Source organism: Lithobates pipiens, unplaced genomic scaffold (assembly GCF_037356315.1).
Source record: "Lithobates pipiens isolate NorthernLeopardFrog02 unplaced genomic scaffold, aLitPip1_a1.2 Scaffold_25, whole genome shotgun sequence".
NCBI classification, from domain to species: domain Eukaryota; kingdom Metazoa; phylum Chordata; class Amphibia; order Anura; family Ranidae; genus Lithobates; species Lithobates pipiens.
In genome coordinates this window covers 48,231,455-48,248,132 of record NW_027507787.1, presented here as the reverse complement: position 1 = coordinate 48,248,132, position 16,678 = coordinate 48,231,455, and the positions used below count along the sequence as shown (strand labels likewise).

Sequence of the window (16,678 nt, the reverse complement as noted above, 5' to 3'; positions counted from 1 at the left end):
CATCAGTTGTCAGCTGACTTCCCGCTGAATGTAAAAAAAAAAAATGCCAGCTAAAAAAAAAAAAAAAGAATAAAAATGGCATGGGTCCCCCCCAGGTCTATACCAGGCCCTTGGGTCTAGTATGGATTCGGAGGGGACCCCCACACCAATTTTTTTTTTAAAAATGGTGTGGGGGTCCCCTAAAATCTATACCAGACCCTTATCCGAGCATGCAGCCTGGAAAGTCAGGAAAGGAACGAGTGAGTGCCCCCCCCCCCCCGAACCATTCCAGGCCACATGCCCTCAGCATGGGGGGATGGGTGCCCCCCACTGCAAAACACCTTGCCACCATGTTGATGGGGACAAGGGCCTCTTCCTTGCCCAGTGGTTGTCGGGGTCTGCGGGTGGGGGGCTTATCGGAATCTGGAAGTCCCCTTTAACAAGGGGGCCCCCAGATCCCAGCCCTCCCCCTATCTGAATGAGTATGGAGTACATCGTACCCCTACCCATTCACCTTGAAAAAAGTAGTGTAGTGTTAAAAAATACAGTAGACAGTTGTTGACAAGTCTTTTATTAAAAATCATCTTCACCGCTTCTTCCTTCATCTTCTCCCGCATCGTCATCCTCCGGTCCTCTCCTTCTTCATCTGGTGTTCTTCCTCTGCTGCCACCGCCGCCGCTGCTGTTGCTCCCACCGACAACCCTCCTCCGATGCTGCGGTCCGCTGATCTGTTGGCGCCGATGTCCTGCATTCCTTAAATAACGAGGATTCGTGGCAATCAGATTACGTCACCCAGAGGCCACTCCCCTTGTGACGTCACACACCCATAATGCCCCTGGTGGTGAGGTCACAATGGGGCGTGGCCTCCAGGTGATGCAATCCAATTGCCACGCCCCTTGTTATTTACGGAATGCAGAACATTGGCGCTGACAGATCGGCGGGACACACCATCGGAGGAGGGTCGTCGGCGGGAGCAGCGGCAGCAGAGGAAGACAAACACTGGACAAAGAAGAGCGGAAGAAGAAGACTGGAGGATGAAGATGCGGGAGAAGATGGAGGAAGAAGCGGCAAAGAAGATTTTTAATAAAAGACTTGTCAAAAACTGTCTACTGTATTATTTAAAGAGGAAGTAAACCCTGATGAGTTTACTTCCTCTTTCATTCCCTGCAAAGGCAAAGCATAATGGACTACTATGCATCGCATAGTAGCCCATTATGTGTCACTTACCTGACACAGGAGCCAGGGAAGTCGCCGCTGTCCCCTGTAGTCCGCCGCATCCATCTTGTTGGTGGGGTCTCGCAGCTCCGCCACTGTCATTCGGCGAAGCTGCGATGACGTCACTCCCGCGCATGCGCACGGGAGCCGACACGCGCGGCAGCTCCGTCACTGAGAATGCCGCGCTCAGTGTGCCTGCGCGCCGCTGTCTACGGCGCATGCGCCGTAGACAGCGGTGCCCGTTTTCGGGCAAATATCTCCTAAACCATATAGGTTTAGGAGATATTGCTTGGACCTACAGGTAAGCCTTAATCTAGGCTTACCTGTAGGTCAAAGTGGTTTGTAAGGGTTTACAACCACTTTAACAATACAATACACTACTTTTTTTTCCAGGTGAATGGGTAGGATGTACCCCATACTCATTCACATAGGGGGGAGGGCCGGGATCTGGTGGCCCCCTTATTAAAAGGAGCTTCCAGATTCCGATAAGCCCGCAGACCCTGACAACCACCGGGCAAGGGTTGTCGGGAAGAGGCCCTTGTCCCCATCAACATGGGGGCAAGGTGCTTTGGGGTGGGGGGTGCATTAATATAGGTTCCTGCAGGAACAAAGGATCAATACCTTCCTGACTGACAGAATGTCAATCTGCCTTGTTTACATAGGCAGAACGGCGTTCTGCCTGTGTACTTTTCAATCGGTGGGTATGCCGGCGAACATCACTGTGGTACCTACTGCTGGGCTCCCGCTGTCTGCGATCTGGCATAGACACCCTGCAACAGTGTATCTACAGTGGGCAGTCAGAAAGTGGTTAAATCACAAATCTACTAACATCATTGCTACTACGGCATTGGGGTTGGTTTACTAAAGGCAAAAAGACTGCGACTTTGCAAGTACAGTTGCACTAATTTCCCCAGAGCTTAGGGAATGTGGTGAAACTCTGCTGATTTCCATCATCCAATCACGTGCAATCAAAAAATGCTGTTTTGTTTTCTGTTTTTTCTTTGCACTTGATTGGGCGTTTTAAACAACCTGAAGCTTTACCACATTCTCTAAGCTTTATGGGAACATTTTGTGCACTTTCCCAAGCGCAATTGCACTGTCTATTTGCCTTTACTAAATGAACCTCCTTGCAACACAAGTTGTTTGTGTACATCTCTGTTTTCAAGCTGTGTTGTTGAAAACATACTAGAGCTTCTGCTATCCTAGTAAATGGCTGACATTGCCTTTCTATTTATGAGATGTATCCATTTACACAACTGCAGCTTCCCAGTGCCAGCGTTCAGGACACAGAGGGGCCCCGCTTAAAAATACACTCATTCCAAAAGTTTCCACCCATGTCATTGTTAGATGCAGGAAAAAGGGTGAGTAGTTGTTTGTCAAATCAAATTGTACAAGTGGCCCTTCCATTTAGAACTGAAGAAGTTACTTGGATGAATGGTGAAGGATCTTCAACAGTACAGAACAAGCACAGCTGAATGTGCCTCACTACTATGAGCTATGCCAGGACCTGGATGTATTAATAGAGAAGTATGGCTTTTTAACCCATTTGTGACTGAAAGTAAAACAAATGTTAATGCCTGAACACAATTTTGTAACTTTGACATGTGTTGATAAATCTGTACATATCATCACAACTACTTTGTGTATCCAACCGGATTATATCTTGTATTTTTTCAGGACAAATTGGGCTTTCTTTTGGTGGCAAATTGTAACGATCTGGCCCAAAATAGTAAACAAAAAATATATATATTTTTTTAAATTTAGCTGTATATTTCTTGCTATTACCACAATTTACCACCAAAGAATACCCTAAAATAAATTATCCTGCTCCTGACAATCACAGCAATACCACATATGTGTATGTGTACCCGTAGTAGGGCCCAGTCAGTAGCAATGGTGCGCATTTTCCTTTTTTTTTTCCATTCTATCTACTGACACTAATTTCAAAAAATGCTTTAAAAAGAAATCCTGCCAAAAATATACTGACCTTGACCTTTGACCTGCACTGCCCATAATACTAACCCTGGCACTGACCTAGATCTAAGTCTTGATCTATTTTTAATTTTTATTTTTTTACACACTTTCTTTTATTTACATCTACTTCATCTTGTACAAGGAGATGAAAATGCAATACATCTTCCTCTCCATTCAGAAATGCAAGTAAACACAGGGGCGGGTTCACAGTGACTGATCACTGTGATAACGAATCAGAGGCTATCAGGTGGAACCAGGGCTCCCAGTGTGAGCCTGGTGTTTGTGCTGGGATCATGCTGTGCAGTATTCATATATGTGGCCCCACGAGAGAAAGAAAAACATGTCCAGTGAGGCCGCGGCTACGTATACCATTGGTGGGAAGGGGTAAAAAAAAATTAAAATACACAAACAAACTGCTGCAGCACCGATCCCAAGTTCAGCTGTCCCCCACCGCCTCTAAGACTGAGAACTGAGTGATCAAAGACCGATGATCGCTCAGCTTGGTCTTCAGCTTGCAGGCACTCTGCTCTGCCCCTCCAGTGCTTGCTGGGGCACTGTGCTGTGGAGGGGGTGAGAGAGTGGCTGGCTCAGCCTCCAAGCAGCTTACCGAGAGGCTGAGCCAGCTGCTGGTCCAGGCATCTGGGGGATCCTGACTATAAAGTCGGGATCTTTCCTAAGATAAACTGGCTGAGTGATGTCGGCTGGCATTGGGCTTTAGCCCATCATGTTGTTTGGTGTTTTTAGAGTAAAGCATGCACTTTTGTTTCCAAGTTCTACCGCTCCTTAGCCCCCTTTCACACTGGTGCGATTTGTTATGCAATTTGACAGGTCCAAATTGCATGACAAGTTGTCAGAAATGGAACTGTTCAAATCGGTGTCTTTGCAGGTGCCACCAATTTGAAAAATAAGTTCCTGCCCTATTTTTGCCAATTTCAGATGTGACTTGCATAGACATCTATGAAGTCGCACAAATGTTAGCCAAGTCGCATTTGAAGTCGCACTGACATGCGGCTTGGAAATTGTGCGATTTCAAATGAAGTCGCACAATTTCACAGTTGGATTTGGTGTGAATGGGGCCTTAAGGCACTTTAACATGGGCAATCTGATCAGTATTAGTTGAATGAAACATTTGTATTACTAATGTAAAAGCCAGCATTGATAAATGTGATCATGTCCCCTCTTAGGCCTCTTGCACACAGGAATAAAAATCTCCATGTTTTTTCCTTGTCTATGCACACAGCTGCCTAAAGATCAGTAATATAGACATAAGTACAGGTCTGTAAAAGAAAAATAGAAAATGGTATGATCGAGTGCCGTAATTTACGTGTGTGTGTGCATTACAATGCGTATATTGCACTGGCAATGAAGAAGAATTGTATGTCTGTATAGGTATGTTTATGCAAGGTCTTTATTGAACATTTTACTAAGGATTTTTCTGAGTATAAACACTGGTAAATTCTTATGCCCGCATGCACCTGGCCCCAGGCACCTCTTTACCAGTGTGAATAATGGCACGTACACACGATCGAATTGTCCGCCGGACCACAGTACGCTGGACAATTCGATCGTGTGTGGGCTTCAGCTGACTTTTTCATCGTAAAGTCCGGCGCACTTAGAAAGTTGTTTTGACTCAAAATTTGTCCGCTGGACTTGGCTTTCGGCGGACAATCCATTCGTCAGTGTGCTAGTCTGGCGGACTAAGAATGACGCACGCTCTGAAGCAAGTACGAGAAGGAAGCTATTGGCTACTGGCTATTGAACTTCCTTTTTCTAGTCCCGTCGTACGTGCTGTACGTCATCGCGTTAGAAATCGCCAGACTTTCGGAGTGTCCGTGTGTGGCCAACTCCGTTTGTTATAAAGTCAGGCGGATTGTTTGCCGGACCAATTCCACCAGACAATTTGATCGTGTGTACGCGGCATAAATGTGATCTATGTAATCATTCCTCATAACTCTCTTATTCATGTCTTGCCCTTCTCTGAACTCTCTAGTTCAGCCCTTGTTCACATTGATGAGATTTGGCATGCGCTTTGACAATCAAATCGACGGCAATGGCACAGTCCAAATCGGTGCGACGCTGCATTTCCGGTGCCGCACCAATTCCCAAAAGTAGTTTCTGTACTACTTTTGACATAGCTCCCAACCGTTTCTGATTTCAAGGGACTGTCCCTGTTTGGGAACACTGTCCCTCTTTCCGCCTCATTCGTCCCTCACTTTGGTCTGATCTATGTAGTTGTATATAAAATGCACTTTTTATCTATCAAAGAGTATTTTTCAGGTCTAAACCTTTCATCCAATTTCTAAATTGCAGCATTTGTAAATTCCAAAGGTAAGTATGAAGGAATAGTAGTGGTAAACAAAGCACTTGTGGGTTTAACCAATCTTGTTTTTTTAACAATTCTCCTTTAAGGGGGTGTGGCAAGGGGTGTGTCCTATGCCTGCATAATTTTGCTGATAGGTGTCCCTCATTCCCATCTAAAGAAGTAGGGAGGTATGCTTTTGGTGATTTCAATGCACACAGGTCTCTGACATGCGGGAATAAAATCGTGCAAATTCAGCTAAACTCACACAATTTTATTCCTGCTGTCAGTGTGAGCCAGGGCTCAAAGCCTTTGTACAGTGCCTAGAAAAAGTATTCATACCCCTTGAAATGTTCCACATTTTGTCATGTTACAACCAAAAACGTAAATGTATTTTATTGTGATTTTACGTGATAGACCGAAACAAAGTGGCACATAATTGTGACGTGGAAGGAAAATGATAAATAAATATGTGAAAAGTGTGGTGTGCATTTGTATTCAGCCCCCTTTACTCTGATACCCCTAACTAAAATCTAGTGGAACCAATTGACTTCAGACATCACCTAATTAGTAAATAGAGCCCACCTGTGTGTAATTTAATCTCAGTATGAATTCAGCTGTTCTCTGAAGCCCTCAGAGGTTTTTTAGAGAACCCTAGTGAACATACAGCATCATGAAGGCCAAGAAACACACCAGACAGGTATAAAAATATCCCAAGAACATCTCATGGAGCACCTTTCAATCCATCATCCAAAAATGGAAAGAGTATGGCCCAACTGCAAACCTATCAAGATATGGTCATCCCTCAAAACTGTTAGGCAGGGCAAAGAGAGCATTCATCAGAGAAGCAGCCAAGAGGCTCATGGTAACTCTGGAGGAGCAGCAGAGATCCACAGCCCAGGTGGGGGAATCTGTCCACAGGACAACTATTAGTTGTGCGCTCCACAAATCTGCCCTTTATGGAAGAGTGGCAAGAAGAAAGTCATTGTTAAAAGAAAGACATAAGAAGTCCCCAAGTTTAAGAAGTTTGTGATAAGCCATGTGGGGGACACAGCAAACATGTGGAAGAAGGTGCTCTGGTCAGATGAGAACAAAATTGAACTACTGGGGACACCTGATGTAAGGAGGGACTCTGCTGGGGACACCTGATGTAAGGAGGGACTCTGCTGGGGGCTCCTTATGTAAGGAGGGGCTCTGTTGGGGACACCTGATGTAAAGAGGGACTCTGCTGGGGGCTCCTTATGTAAGGAGGGACTCTGCTGGGGGCTCCTTATGTAAGGAGGGACTCTGCTGGGGACACCTGATGTAAGGAGGGACTCTGCTGGGGGCTCCTTATGTAAGGAGGGACTCTGCTGGGGGCTCCTTATGTAAGGAGGGACTCTGCTGGGGGCTCCTTAAGTAAGGAGGGACTCTGCTGGGGACACCTGATGTAAGGAGGGACTCTGCTGGGGGATCCTTATGTAAGGAGGGGCTCTGCTGGGGACACCTGATGTAGGGAGGGACGCCTGATCTGATTCTTCACCCACTTCGGAATGTCTAGAAATGAATGCCCCATCCCCTAATTATAAGACCCCCTCCTACAGAAAAAAAATGTCCCCATAAAATTTTGGACAATGAACTATGGAACTATACCAGGGTCGCAAGTGCAATTGGGACTGGGCTCTGGCCTCAGAAGGAAGGACCCCGGCCGGGGGCCCCTCATGGTTTCTTGCACCAGGGCCCTGAAGATTCTAGCTCCGCCTCTTCTGTACACCATCTCAGCATACAGAGTATATTCTGAAGAAGACTGCACAGGCACGTACGTTTTTCTTATTGCAGAAGTAACAGAACATATCTCTGCCATCAACAGCTTTTCTTTCTCTTTACTCTCTGCTGTGCTGAGGCAATGAGGCACACAGAAGGGACACAAACACATCACTTCACTTTCTAGCTTTCTTGATTGAATGTGTAAAGTGAGTCTGGCGCCCCCCTCAGGACGATGAATGTATTGCTGTGAACGCTGCACAGTACTTGCTCTCCGCTCGAGTTGGGATGACACCTGCTCGTGTCATCGGAATCAGCCAATGAAATCTGTAGATACATCACGATAGCCTACAGGGTGGGAGGCTCATCCACTCACTGCACAGTAGCGTGTTGGGGGGGGGGCGGTACAGCCACTCATAGCACGGCAGCCAATTGGGTTGGAGACTCCGCTAATCACAGCACGGCAGTCTATTGGCTGGGAGGCTCAGCTACTGATAGCAAGGTAGCCTATTGGTTGGGAGGCTCAGCTAATGACAGCACTGCAGCCCATTGGATGGGAGGCTCAGCCACTCACAGCACGACAGCCTAATGAGTGGGCGGCGCAGCTGCTCACAGCCCAGCAGCCTATTGGGTGGGAGACTCAGCTGCTCGTAGCCTAGCAGTCTATTGGGTAGAAGACTTGGCCACTACAACACGTGCATGGGGTGACAACTTCCTGGTCATGCAGCTGTCATTGAACTTTGAATGTGTACTCTGGGCTGGAGATGAAGATCGGTGCGGATCTCCTGGGATTAGAAGGACGGGTCCTATGTAACATGTATGTGTAGGATCATCAGTGATGCGATCGGTCATTGTACACATGGTATACACAGTATAATGATGAGGTCTCACCTGCTGCTTGCAGAATGCAGTGGCTGCGTTGTCACCACCTTTCAGCCATCCCTTGGTGGATCAGATCCCAGAGATGTCCCCTCTGATGTATATAGAGGGAGAAATCCTCCAGCTAGAAGTGAAGGTGATGGGTGGTGGAGCTGCAGTGGGGTGATCTTAGACCGGAGTGCAGGAATTGTCATCTGTCAGGCCGCTGTGTTTTTTCCTTTCTTAAAAGAAAAGGACCTTCCATTGTCTCCCTCTGATGACACCGTGCTTTCATCCCATGACTTCCCACCCGATTTATTCATTCAGGTGGAATGCCCGTTGGAACCCAAGATAGGCGAAGAACACAGAACCCATGCCAACCCTCAGGATCAGAGGTCAGGGGTCGGCCTAGTGCCCATGTCAAAGCGGCAGAGCCAGCGATTGCAGTGCCAGGCTGACCTTCTCATGGTAGTACCGTGCCCTGAATTTCAAATGGCATTTTCCAGCTTATTCAGGAGAGAAGACGGCTGGGTGTTTTCCAGCGAAGACGAGAAAGAATATGAATTCCAGAAAGATCTGGCACACCTACATTGGTTTGCTGTTCTGAAGTTGCAGAGCCCACCTACCCAAGCTAAGAGCAGACTGAAGTCCATGAAATCTTCCGCTCTGGTAAAAGGCAGTACGGTGTTTGCATGCGGCTCTCCATTTGGCTCTTTCTACACCGACATCTTTTTAAACACCGTTAGTAAAGGAGTCCTAAGCAACGTTGCCGGAGATGGAAACGTCGTACTGCTTACCGATGCCCGTTGTCTCCCGGGGTCAGAAGGAGGGGGCGTGTATTTGTTAGAACATGGACGTTTGTATTTGATAGGAATTATCGTGGCGCCGCTGTGCTGGAAGGCAAACGAATGGGTAGGATTGGCTTTGGCTTGTTCCATTAGCCATATCATTAATAACGTTATTAAGGCACTTGGCAAGGCAGATGTTGCTGTAAAACATGAATTGACAGCACTGGAGATGGGGAGATGTATTGTGGACAGACCCGATAGAGGTGCAAGACCCTCAGAACGCCTGATGGCAGTGGCTGTTCTAGTGGATTCAGGCCAGTCATGGGGATCGGGAGTTCTGCTAAACTCAAAACTGGTGCTGACGTGCCGACATGTGGTGAGACATTCATCCAAAGTCTCTGTGAAGGTCCAGAGTGCTATCATGACAAGTGGACATCATTATGCTTTTAAAAGGTAGGCCGAGAATATTTAAAGGGTTAATATAGCGCATACGAAATGTGCATTTTCTTGCACAATCAAACTACAAAACTTAAAAACCTTATGCCATGGGGTTGATTTACTAAAGTCAAATACTCTGCAGTTGCTCCAGGTCTCAGTAAATGAGGTTCACTTTGCAAAGCATAGCCAATCACATGCAAGAAAAATACAAAAACAGCATTTTTGCTTGCACATGATTGGATGATGGAAGTCAGCAGAGTTCTCCCTCATTTACTAAGCTCTGATGCAACTGCACTTTGCAAAGCGCACAATCTTTTAGCCTTTAGTAAACCAACTCTAATATGTTGCTGCTGGACTAACTAAGAACCCACACCACTACCAAAGTAAATATATAAAACGAAATCCTTTGCTACATCCCCATAAATATGTTTATACCATGTATGCAGAAATTATCAAACAATAATAAATATCCATAACAAACATAAAATGTGCAAAAGTCCCAAATATTAGTTAAATGTCTATAGAGAACATTAAATCTGCACCCCATGAAATGTGCAAAAAGTGATCCATATTTCACTTGTTGACACGTGGAAAGTGGTTTTGGAGTGGTTATCACCACTTCATGCGACTCCTAATCCACCATCACTAGCAGCTCACCTCATGAAGCTGGCATACTTAATATTTGGGTGCAATGTGGCGTTCCCTTTTTAAAGGAATATATGGGGTCTACTGTGCTTGTATGATAGATGACCTCTCATAATACCATCCACTCCCGAAGGCCATCACTAAATAGATGTGATAAAAACAGTGTTTTCCGTAAAGCAACCTTTTTATTTAAAAAAATAAATGCAGATTAAAAACACTCACAATATAGCGTGCACCACAGTATGTTAGACTGGTTTTAAATATACTGGCTCCAATTTTCATCCATGTCCAATTCATGTTTCTCCTGGACACACTAAAACGCTGGGAGGAACACACAGTTCAAAGATGGCTCCATGTGAAATGAGCCTAAAGTATCAGTTATTGGACACCCCAAGATCCCAACTGCTTTAGAGCCACTGTATAGCTTGATGGGACCCCTGACATCATGGGGGTGCTTTATTGCAAATAACTGACCGAGCTGCCTGGTACTGTAATGACTGCCCTTACTAGCCAATAGTAAGGTGTATCCCAAAGGATGGTGTGGTTTCGGCCCTGCTCACTAGGAAGCTTTCCTCCTCCTCCTCCTCCTCTTCTTCTTTCTTCTTTCTTCTTTCTTCTTCTCCGTTTTAGAGGTCCTAGCAGTGCCTTGTCAGATGTTGGAAAGTTGCACTATTCCATCTTCCATACACACTATCAGACTTTTTGACAACAAACATGCAAATGAGCTGTTTTGGAGCAACATCCGACCGTGTGTACGCTCCCTCGGACAAACTTTTTTTGGTTTTCATCTGACTTTTGTTGGCTGTGCGAATGGACAAACTTTCTGGCAACAAAAGTCCGATGGAGCAAAGTCTGATCGTGTGTACAGAAAACCCATAGGACTTTTGTACAAAGTACAAACACGCATGCTCAGAACCAATGCAAAAGATCAGACAACAATACAGAAGTTGACCAAAGGTGGCGGTAAAGAGCAGAAAAACCACATGATTTGGTGAAAGTTGGCTAAAAAAGTCCTGCTGTGTGTATGCAATACAAGTTCACGGCCAACGCCCTTTGTACAAAAATCCAAGGGAAAGTTTGTACAAAGTCCTATCGTGTGTATGAGGCTTTAGTGAGTCAGCTTAGCAAATTCATCTTAGCTGCAGCAGACTGATGACATGGTTTCCCCAGCATGCCTTGACTGGATGTGTGCTGTTATTTTTAGAGGTGCACCGAATGGAAATTTTGGTACCGAAAATGCAGGATGCACTTAGCCGAAAATGACAGTTTTTAAAAAAAAAAAATGTATATTTTTATATATAATTGTATTTTATTAAACTTTTTTTTTTTAAATTAATATCAATATAAAATAATATGAATTTATTGTTGACACCTTTTTTTTTTTTTTTTTAGTGCAAGAAAAGCTCAAGAAAAATGCATTTTGCAGTCTGACCATCTTTTGTATCATGTCTGCAATCTCTTACTTAAACACACTGCTAATAGTATTAGCAAAAATTCCATTCGATGTACCTCTAGCAGATATGATGCAGGAGATGGTCAGAGACTGCAGACATGATACAGGAGACCAATGCAGCCTCACCGGTGCCTGTATCAGAGCGGCGATCTCCTGCTGTGTCACGGAGCTGGATTCGAATTTACAGGGCAGGGCAGCCGCAGTAACAAAGACCCGCCTCCTGTGATACATTATGCTGATTCAATTTTCCTGCCATTGGATCAGTGTGCTGTCTATCACAGGAGGTGGGACATTGTTACAGGGGTTGTCGAATAATCAGCTCCGTGACACAGAGGGAGATCGCGGCTCTGCGTGACAAGGAGAAGAGGAGGGAGAAGAGGACTCTGACTGAGCTGCCAGGATGACACCCCCGCAATGTGTCGCACCTGGGGTGGACTGCCTCCTTTTCGGTGCCATCATCTGCACCTTTTCTTCTTTCGGTCGATCTGTTTCAGCGGCTGAAATTTCAGTGCACCTCCTGGTTATTTTACAGACAGAGTACCCTGGAGCCCTGGTTCACATTGGTACGATTTGACATGTCAAATCGGTGGCAATTTCCAGCAATGGCACTGTCCTAATGGGTGTGACGCCGCATTTGCAGCCCCACACCGATTTCAAAAAGTAGGTTCTGTATTACTTTTTGCAATTTTGGGCTGCGAGTTACATTGACATCTGTGCAGAAACCTGCACAGATGTGTCTGAAATCGTGTAGGGCTGAAACAACTAATCGATTAATCGGCCTGTAACATAATGGGGTTAAAAAAAAAACTAAAATGAGCCCTTTTATAGTACAAAAATTAACCCTTTCCAGTAGTGATTATCTGCTGTTTTGTACTATAAAGGGCTAATTTTAGTCTTTTTAACCCCATTATGTTACTAAACATCTTAGACCTGTTTCACATCTATGTGTTTGTTGGTGCTTTTTGTAGAAACGCTCTACAGTTCATTTACATGATTTCCTATGGGACACGTTCATATCTGTGCTTTTTTTCAGCCGCTGCATATTTGGAAAGGGTCAGGGACTTTTAACGCAAAAGGGTGCTTTTTTGGTTCAATGGAGAAGCTGCAGAAAATAATGTAATGCGTTTTTGCAGCAACTTGTGTTTTTTAATCTGCCCAAAAAATGCAAAAAAACGCAAAATTGTATTAAAATCATGTGCGTAAAAATCAAAACGCACAGCAAAAAGCACTGCCGAAACAGATCAAAAGTAAAAACGGCATAGGTGTGTACAGAGCCTTATGCTGGCCACATGGATCAATTTTCAGGTGAGAATATTCGCTGAATGAAAGAATTTTGTTTGACATTTTCCCTTCATTTCTGAACAAAAATCACATACACAATGAACGTCAATTTGACCCACTTTTTTTTTTTTTTCTTTTAAGGTTCTTAATGATTAATCGATCAATCGAAACAATCGACCATCTAATCGATTATGAAAATAAGTTCAGCTGAACTTCATTCCCCCAGCTCAGTGTGAACCTGGGCTAAAACACGCATGTCCTATTCCTAAAATATAACATTATCTTTTGTTGCAAGGCTGCCTCCATAATGGTAGCATGTATGTGTCTTTCCAGTCCATGCTGGAAACATGAAGATGATGTCATAAGTAAATCCCAAAAAAGTCTTTGTCATGCCAAAAATTCTAATTCATTTCTGAAAACATTTTGTAGGTTTCATCCTGTCAGAGGTGATGTGGTGTTTTCAACTCAGGAATCCTCTCCCTATGACATTGCCATCATACAACTGGAAAAAGAAATATCTGGTATACCTGAACCAGTTCTGGCATCCGGCTATTGTGCAGGTTTGTTGTAATTATATTTATTCCAAAACGTGCCAAGTCCTTGGACTTGTGTTGTTGGCACTGAGCATTACACCTTAGGATAGAAACCTTTTTAGCGCAGAAGTAAATGATTGTGGCTTTTTTTTTTTTTTTTTTTTTTTATATACACATCTCAAACAAAGGAGAATATAAAAGGTCATTGATTAAAGCTGGCCATACACCTATAGATTATCTGCAGATTTTCTATGGTTAGATGGAAAACGTGCAACAGATTTCTCCATGTTCACTAAACTGTGTGGATGGAGGAATCTCCCACTTTTTCCATCTAGCCATAGAAAATCTGCAGATAATCTATAGGTGTATGGCCAGCTTAAGTCTCATAGGTCTATAAAAGGCTCTGTTGAGTGACCTGCCCAACTGCATTCTCTTACAAGAATATAACCACCTAGACTAAAGTTAGTCATGTGGCTCCAAATAAAGATTCCTATCCTGATTTAAAGCTTTGGGACTTCAGCTTCATCTATCTTAAAGTGGAGGGCCACCATAAAAATAAAAATAGCATTAATACTAATAAAAAAAATTTGAAAAACAAAACTTTTTTTTTTTTTACTTACAAGAAACCCCTGTTGCTAGGCAGTCTTCCTAATCTGCCTCTTCCTATTCCACGGCGCTTCCTCCTCTTTAGCGAGTGGCCCTGTTGCCTTCTGGGAGGTGTGTGTGTGTGTGCCAGAACACAACAGGGCCATTCGCAAAGCGTTGCGCGACTTGCGCATGCGCAGATGGAAACGGCCAGTGGAGCTGCAAGGCTCCACTGCCTGTTTCCCTTAGTGAGGATGGCGGCAACACCCCTTTAATGGACTTCCAGAATCTGTGTGTGCCCCCTTCCTGGGGAGCGCTAATCACAAGCAGTGAGACATTTCCTGATCTCTGCAGCCGTACATTGGGACAATGTCTCGCTGCTTGTGATTAGCGCTCCCCAGTGCCGACTTCCTGGTGGGCTCTGCACGTGCTGTTTGCGAACACGCCTGAGCTCATCCTTAGTGTTTGCACACGCAGATCCTGGTTTTCACTCTGTCGTGAGTGATCGCGGGTGCCCGGCGGTCATCAGCTCTGGGGACACGCTGCAGGCACGCTCCTGCTAAAGCTTTTTAAAGTGCCGACATACAGCTACAATTGCTCGCACAGGGGAGCCAACCTGCCGCAGTCTAACTGCGGCGGCTGGTTCAGAAGCGGTTAATGTTTAGGGCTGAAACAACTAATCGATTATAAAAATAGTTGTCAACGATTTTCATAATCGATTACTTGTCCTGCATACAGATTGTATTTTCTGATACAGTGCCTTGCGAAAGTATTCGGCCCCCTTGAACTTTTCAACCTTTTGCCACATTTCAGGCTTCAAACATAAAGATATAAAATTTTTATTTTTTGTTTCAATGTTTTTATTGATTATTATTGATAAAACAAATATTGCATGTTACATACACATAGTAAAACATAAATCTGAATATCATTGTAATTATGAAATACAGAATTTGAAAATAAAGCAACAATATGAATTGATATTTGGCATAAGATAGACATGCATAGATCAATAAAAAAAAAAAAAAAATTAAACAAAAAAAAAAAAACACACTTGTAAATATCTATCATATAGATGAAATTACTCCAAGCTGGATAAAATTGATTTAAACAACACATGCGTATATATGGAGTCATATTAGTCGCATACCTACATCTCATAAGAAACCAAAAAAAAGGTGTAACAAACTAGAGTAACAATGAATCTGTAAATTCCATATTATCTCACGCACCCCTAATGGGATCAAACTGTGCGCGAAAATAATTTGAGTCTTAACATCAGACTATATATAAGGTAGTGGTCTGTATGGCTTTAATCTGAGCTACAACCAACATGGTTGTCTACCTTATAAGGAATTAGTATCCAGAATTGAGTACAAGCTGCTATATAAAAGCAGTGAAATGTCATTTATTCTATTATATTATGTTGGGGTCCCCAGGTCAAGCTAAACAGGGACAGATATTAGGGTGTTATATGTAGTCGAGCACTTAAAATGTGACCAAAATGACCACGTTTTATAAAATTTAGTATGAGTATCTTTCGCTTGAGAGATCAAGCCCTCCATTTCAGCTATTTTATCTATTCTGCGGAGCCATTCAGAAATAGTGGGGGGAGAGGTAGAACGCCAATGAACGGGGACGCAAAGCTTTGCTGCATTTATAAGATGTAATGTGAGGGATCTTTTATAAGTGGATTGCGGAATAGATGTATGATGCAGGAGGTATTGAGCTGGCGTGTAGTCTGGGGAATAGGTTGTGATTTTAGTGATGAGCTTATGGACTTCCTTCCAATATGGTTGGATTAAAGGACAATCCCACCATATGTGGAGAAGAGAACCGTGCGCTAGATTACATCTCCAACATGTGGGAGGGATAGTAGAATGGAATTTGTGAATTCGGTCAGGCGTTCTATACCATCTAGAGTATAATTTGTATCCATTTTCTTGAGCGGTAACATTTAGGGAGCCTGAATGTATGTGTGTATATATGTTTTGCCAGTCCTCGTGTGTTAAATCCAAGGACAGTTCTTTAACCCATTTCTTACATGTGGTGTCATTTGAGAAAGAAGCATCTGGGAACATTAAAGAATAGGTAAATGAAATGAGGTGTCTTTGAGGGTCTGTTTTGGAGCATACGTTTTCGAACGGCGTATGGTCTCTATACCACAGAGATTGGGAGTTAGAGCTTTGCAAAAAATGTCTTATTTGATGGTATTTAAAGAAAGGAATCTTCATTCCAGGGAAACGAGCTAAAATTTCTTGAAAAGATAATATCTGACCATTGTGATAGAAGGATTTAGCTCTCATGGGTTCCACTGCAGATATGTCAGCATCGGATTTAGGCAAAATACCAGGAGGGAAGTCCGGATTCTGGTCAATTGGGGTTAGTGGGCCCGGAACTGAGGCAATGTGTAGCTTCTTGCGAACTGAATGGAAGATTTGTAACGTGGGAGCTATTAGAGGATGTGATCTGACCTCATGTGTTAATTTTTGTGGATTGATCCATGGTAAATAAGACATTGGTAAATGGAGGACAGCTTCTTCGATACCTATCCAGGCCTTTGTCTTGTGATGTAAATGCCAATCTAATATTCTAGTCAGATGACAAGCCCAGTAATACTTTTGAATATCTGGAAGACCTATTCCCCCCTTCAATTTTGGGGACACTAGCTTACCCCATTTGACCCGTGATGGTTTCTCTGCCCAGATAAATTTTAAACATAATCTTTTGTATGTGGAGAAGAAAGCGGGCGGTAGTTTTATAGGAATTGTTTGGAGTAAATATAAGAGTCTAGGGAGTACATTCATTTTTATAATTGCTGCCCTACCAAACCAGGAAAAATTGCCTTTGTTCCAGTCTTGAAGGTTCTTCTGTATGGTTTTTAAAA

The 16,678-nt window shown here is 43.8% G+C and overlaps 1 protein-coding gene across 2 annotated transcripts in view; it reads left to right on the top strand.

Moving 5' to 3' along the window:
• Window positions 1-7,864: 7,864 nt before the first annotated feature.
• Window positions 7,865-16,678, top strand: part of TYSND1 (trypsin like peroxisomal matrix peptidase 1) — a 36,620-nt gene continuing 27,806 nt past the window's right edge. Inside the window, exons 1-2 of one of the 2 annotated variants that reach the window (XM_077454422.1) lie at window positions 7,865-9,309; window positions 13,103-13,233. In XM_077454422.1, coding sequence (XP_077310548.1) covers window positions 8,030-9,309; window positions 13,103-13,233 — 1,411 coding nt within the window. In that variant the 5' untranslated portion in view covers window positions 7,865-8,029. The remainder of the gene's footprint in view (window positions 9,310-13,102; window positions 13,234-16,678) is intronic. The other variant, XM_077454421.1, reaches the window with a different exon arrangement.